General features: G+C 35.1%; 1 protein-coding gene across 1 annotated transcript; it reads left to right on the top strand.

Annotated features, from left to right (window-relative positions):
• Window positions 1–449: 449 nt before the first annotated feature.
• On the top strand, window positions 450–3536 carry LOC114313587 (galactinol synthase 2). The gene is made up of 4 exons (XM_028259967.2): window positions 450–973; window positions 1441–1761; window positions 1976–2110; window positions 3064–3536. Exons 1-4 carry the CDS (start codon window positions 665–667, stop codon window positions 3277–3279), a joined length of 981 nt encoding a protein of 326 aa, XP_028115768.2. The 5' UTR covers window positions 450–664; the 3' UTR covers window positions 3280–3536.
• Window positions 3537–6599: the final 3063 nt, after the last annotated feature.

Here is a 6599-nt window from a genome sequence, read left to right as displayed (position 1 = left end):
GAGCTATTAAATCTAACACAACCAAATAATAACCCTTCTTCATAGTGAATTTTATTATACACGCATAATATAACGGGTCTAAATAGTAAATAGAGTAAGAATTGCAATCCATACAAGTGGCCTTGCAAAGGAAAACAACAAAACTTCACAGGTAATCGTCAATCACAATTGTATGTATCTGATCAAAAAAACAGAAAACACACACACACACACACAAAAAAAATCACAATTGTAACTTTCTTACATATGTGTATTCATTGTATACACAAATAATTCACAACATTCCAAGGAGTCAAATACGTGTCCAAAACTTTAGCTATGCGATGATTGAATATATAAAATCAAAGGTGTTGCCAAAAGAAGCCACGTGTCATAGCATTCAAAAACTTTTAAAAAAATTTACAGATATGAAAATAATATATATACAAAATGCATTTTGTGTATAAAATACACATAAATATATAAGATTCTACTTCTAAAAAATCTTGTCTTCAATCTATATTCGATTTTGTAATCAATTTATATATATTTGTAGATTATTCCCCCCAAGTAATGGGCTATATAAAGGGTCCATGCACCATTCATCTTCTTCAAGGCCTTAGTTTCTTTGTGTTCATTAATTGTTCTATATAGCTAAATCTCTTCATCTTCCATCTGTTTCAAGATGCCTATGAAGGAAACATTGGATCAAGAAATCAAGAACTTGCCAAAGAGGGCTTATGTCACCTTCTTGGCCGGCAATGGAGACTATGTGAAAGGAGTTGTGGGTTTGGCCAAGGGTTTAAGGAAGACAAAGACTCCATACCCACTTGTGGTGGCAATTTTGCCTGATGTCCCGGATGAGCATCGAGAGATCCTTCGATCCCAGGGATGTATCATTCGGGAGATTGAGCCAGTGTATCCACCGGAGAATCAAACTCAATTTGCAATGGCATATTATGTCATTAACTATTCTAAACTTCGTATTTGGGAGGTACACATCAATATCCATTCTTGCACATCATGTTAATTTGCTTCATGTTTGCTAACACTAAATTTACATATATTGTCCATGCATACATGTTTTTTTTTTTTTTATTACATGTTTCTCATTTTCTTTTCTTGTTTTGGTTTTAATCCTCTCTTGTTTTTCTCTTGTTTTTTTTCTCATTTTCTCATTTTCTTTTCTTTTCTTTTCTCTTGTTTTTTTTTTTTTTTTTTTTTTTTCCTTCTTTAATTTGGTTATAATTTACAAAATTATGAATGTCTAATAATTTTTAAATATATGGTTCTTGATCAAGCAGAATGACAGGACATAATACATATGGCTGATTCCAAGTAGTTGGACGCGATTGAGTTGAATTACAACATTACACATAAATGAATTTTTTTTATTAAACTTTCTTTTTATTAGACACAAAAGAATGAGTCTTATGTGTATTGATTAATTTGTTATTGTAGTTTGTGGAGTATAGCAAGATGATATATTTAGATGGAGATATACAAGTATTTGGCAACATTGATCACCTCTTTGACTATCCTGATGGGTACTTCTATGCTGTTATGGACTGTTTCTGCGAAAAAACTTGGAGCAATACACCTCAATTCAAGATAGGTTACTGTCAACAATGCCCAGAAAAGGTGCAGTGGCCAGCGGAGATGGGTGCACCACCGCCATTGTACTTCAATGCCGGCATGTTCATCTTCGAGCCTAAACTCTCAACTTACAATGACCTCTTGGAGACCCTCAAGGTCGCGCTTCCTACTTCATTTGCAGAACAGGTAATAGCTAAAACTTCATAGCATCCTCAAGTCTTGAGGTGAGCACTGTTTAAATAATGGTATTAGGATACATACTAGTATTGATAATACAGTCATATATCGGCTGATACAGAGAAAACATTATGTATTTTAAAAACTGATATTGAGTTGGTGACATATTGAAGCTTGTACTAAGAAGTATTAATTACACAACTTTTTTTTGTTTTTTTGGCAGGACTTCTTGAACATGTACTTTAGGGATACCTACCGCCCTATCCCTCCAACTTACAATCTTGTTTTGGCATTGTTGTGGCGACACTCTGAGAATATAGACCTTGACAAAGCGAAGGTTGTTCACTATTGTGCTGCGGTGAGTACAACACCAAAATTTATATCATATTAATGAGATTGAGATCATCTTTTCTCATTATCTGAACATATAATGTTTGGAACATAGAACTACGACAAAAAATGAAGACAGACGATCCAAGACACGAAAGAATATCTTGGCTAGTAACAAAATTGTTTGATACAATCTTTACTTTTTATTTTTTATTTTGGATGATGAAGATCCTAGGTAGGACCATGTTGGACCATCACTGCAAAGTAAATTTTGGATACTATATCACTTTCTTGCAAACCACATTTTTTAAGTGGATGCAATATCAAAGAGTCACATTTAAGACTTTCGAATTTATAGTTCATTTGAAGACGAACTCTATTACTATTGAATTATCTACACGGGTTACAATCTTTGCTTTCGACAAATTTTAAGTTTGAATGTAATACATGGCCGAGTGTTTTGGTACAATACATGCCATGTGGCGTAACTTATGACTTGAGGGTCCACTAATGTCAAATCAAAGTGGATAAACTTTAATTATGATTTAAAGCATTCTTTGATCATATTCTAAAGTGATATAAATTATACCTTAAATTGGTAGTTTTGATTTTGCCCCGAAGTGATCTTAAATTATGTGTTAAACTATTGTTAGTTATATCCAAAATAGTAGGTATACATGATATGCTCTCAAAAAAAGGTGTATTGTAACAGTACCATTCTAATCTGTAACTTGCTCACTATTTTTTTGATAACGAGGAACCTTTTGAACCCATTTTCGGTGAGACAATGATAAAATTACGGATATGTATCGCGTTAATCTCACATATTGGGTTACGTAGGGATTGGAAGCTAAGGCCTCTTTGTTGTTTATCTGGCGACTTACTATTCGAGCTAGCTCCTAATTAGAGTGTAACTTACTCACTGTTAATACATGTCTGTTTGTTTTTTGTTGAAATATTGTATTATATATATAATTACAGGGATCAAAGCCATGGAGGTACACTGGACAGGAAGAGAACATGCAGAGAGATGACATAAAAAAGCTTGTAGAGAAATGGTGGGAGATATACACAGATGAGTTGTTGGATTACAAGAACAGCTCAGAGGATGGATCTGAAGAGCCACTTTTAATTCTGCAGTTGCTGGAAGATGCTGGTGTTGCTCATGACTACATTTCTGCACCATCTGCAGCTTAATTTTAGGAAGATTGATAATAAATCCATCACCTGTATGCTACATATTATTGAAATATCTATTATAATAAGATTACATGTATGTATCTAACTACATATATGTATGATGTATCTAGCTAGCCAGTGTGTTATTTTGTATCAGCTTTTAATACATATAGGATTGCGATTGGAAATGCAGTCCTCTTTGTATGCTACTTAATTTGTATGATTTGAAGTTATCAACTTCATTAATATATGACAAAGCTATGAAATTTAACTAATTGGTGCTGTTAATCATGAAGTACTTGTGAAATCAAGCACAAATTAATTGTGTGAAAACCATATTAAGAAGCTACCATTCCACAATTTTAAAATTTTTTATTGTAAGTTAGTCAAATTATACTTTTGGTCTTCTAAATTGTTTCAATTCCTAACAATATGTCCCATAAAGAGCAAGGACATTGTCAATAAGTGTTTCGCGATCAGCAAAATTTCATGGAGGTGCGTTCGAACTATTATGAGCCGATCATGCAGGCAGAAAAGGTTATTGATTGGGGAAATCATTTATTTGTTTTTTTACTTTAAATTACTATTTACAGGGTGACAATGAAGGCATGAGGAGTGGGGATTTGTGACAATGGTGGAGGAAGCATGTAGTGGTGGGACATGGTGAAAATGGTGGAGGAAGTGGGTTGGGTGGTAGCAATGGTGGATGAAGGGACTAGGAGTAGAGCATGGTTATGGCTGGTGATAGTGGTGGTTGTTATGGTAGTGAAATGTGGTGGTGTTTGAGAAAAAAAGGAAATGGAAGATGGATTGGTAAATTGACAAAATTATCATTCTTTGTAATGCCTCTAAATAGAGATGGATGGACAGTTGCGATTCTATCAATACTTAAATTAAAAAAAATTTAAAACACACACACACAAACACGCAAAGGTATTATTTGTTAGCAGCGTCAAATCCAATAGTTTTGTTTTCGTTTTTTTTGGTTTGTAATTTCCCTTAAAAATCAAATTCCCATAAAATTAAAACAAAAAATCAATAATTTTACAGAAGTGTATAGAAATCAAAATGGGAAAGGGCCCACCACATCCAAAATCCAAATACGAAAAATAAATAGTGGCATTGGACACTACAAGAATTTACACATTTTGCGACCACTTTTACCGACTAAAAAAATTTTGGTTGCAAAAAAATGACGTTTGGCGACCAAATATTAATTAGTCGCGAATGATCATTAATTTTGGCGACCAAATTTTATTGGTCGCAGAAGGTTATATTTTGGCGACCAAAAAATATGTTGGTCGCAGAAAGTGGTATACTTTTGCCGACCAACTAAAAATTTGGTCGCGGAGTCACATATTTTTTGGCGACCAAAAATTTGGTCGCGAAAAACTTATTTTCAGCAACCAAAAAAAATTAGTCGCCAAATTAGTACTTTTAGCGACTAATATTTTAGTCGCCGTTGATTGAGATTTGGCGACTAAAAAAATTTGTCAGCGAAAGAACCTATTTTTGTGACTAATTTGACAGTTTGGTCGCCAAAAGTTTTGGGGGAAATTTGAAACCTGGGGCGGGAATTGAATTTCAGAAAAAAATTCTAAATTGGGGTAATTTTCTACTTCACACACTGTTGCATCAATCGAACCCAGATTGGGGTAATTTGGTTTAACTCGTCTCCTCCCATTCCCTCTCTGTCTCTCTCCCTCTCTGTTCTTCTTTCCTACCCTCCTTCTTGCGCTCGCTCCCGACGCTGGCCTCGATTTCTGCCTCTCCCCCATTCTCTCTCAGTGTCTTCAAGTCGCAATCCTCCCACTCGCAAGGTAGGGTTTCCGATTGTGAATCGCGACATTGTGCTTCGATTGGGTCACCGAAGGCTAGGGTTTCCACCACCACAGCCACCTTCATCATCATCAGGTTCCTCAAATTCTACATTGACGCCGCTGTCTTCTCTTTCTCTCTCTGCTTCGAACTCCCATGGGAGCTCTCCGGTACCTCTCTCCCTCTCTCTCTCTCTCTCTCTTTCTCTCTATGCTTCTCTATGCTTTAAGTAAATCGATATTTGTTGGTGGAATTGAGATAATGGTAAAGACTGATTATTGTCAATAATCAGTCAAGTAAATCGATTGAAGAAGAAGCCATTGTTGCTTCTTTTTTTTTTTTAATCAATCCATTTAGTAGGCTGCTGTAGTCACATGGGGCAGATGGCAAAGATCATTAAGCCCAAAGTATTTGATTTTATTTTAGAGAAGACACACACACTTTATCACTGTGTTTGGGCCTCAATAATTCTATAACGAAAATATATATTGGGTTTGCTTTTGGAGTTCTTCATATTACCAAACTCTAATCCAACCAGTTTCACATAGTCCTAACCAAAATTCCACAGTAATATAACAAAAAAAATCAGATTCAGCACCCAAAAAAAATACAGGATGAAGGAGAAAAAAAAAATCATAATAGGAAGAGACACCTGTTAACGTTTTTAATCTTTTTGTTGTATCCACATACCCATATCTAATTTTTGGATAAATTTTAGCCAAGTCCACGTATCCTTTATTTAGAGATTTGATGTGTCCGACCCCGAGATACATATCAGTCAACTTTTCACTAGCTGAGCAAGGTGGTTTTTGATGAACTACAAAACATGTGAATGTGATTTTCAATCAACACTTAAACTGTTATTCTGGTTGAAGGATTCCTTGGAAAAGGTCCAATGAGGTGCTTGTTTTGCTGGCTTTCAAGAGGGTAGCCTGGTTATTGAAAAGGTCTAACACTACAGGAAATGCCACTTTTGGCGACCAAAATATTGGTCGCCAAAAGCCCCATTTTTGGTCGCCGAAACAATTAGCGACTAAAATATTTTGTCGCCAAACTAGTCGCCTATACGCTGTCGGCGATAGTATTGGCGACTAAAAAATTTTTGGTCGCTGAAAGTGAACGTTTTGGCTACTAAACTCTGGTTAGTCGGCAAAGGTTATCTTTTGGCGACTAAAATATTAGTCGCCAAAAGTGAACATTCGGCTACCAAACTCTGAGTAGTCGGGAAAGGGTATGTTTTGGCGACTAAATATTTAGTCGCCAAAAGTGTTGAAATAAAATAAATTAAATTTTCAGCGACTAAAATTTTTTGTCGGGAATAAGTTTTAGTGACAACATTACTACATTTAGGGACTAAAGAATTTAGTCGCCAAAAATATTATTTTTCATTTTATTAAACTTTTGGCTACTAACCATTTAGTCACTAAAAGTTCTACCTTAGGCGTGGTGACTTTTGCCGACTAAAACTGTTCGTAGCCAAAAACCTATTAAGATTCATTTCTTTACTTTTTGCCACCAAA

The sequence above is a fragment of the Camellia sinensis genome, chromosome 7 (genome assembly GCF_055761805.1).
Source record: "Camellia sinensis isolate YWXY chromosome 7, ASM5576180v1, whole genome shotgun sequence".
NCBI lineage: Eukaryota > Viridiplantae > Streptophyta > Magnoliopsida > Ericales > Theaceae > Camellia > Camellia sinensis.
The sequence above is the reverse complement of the archived record's forward strand: the minus strand, read 5'-3'. Positions and strand labels throughout refer to the sequence as shown.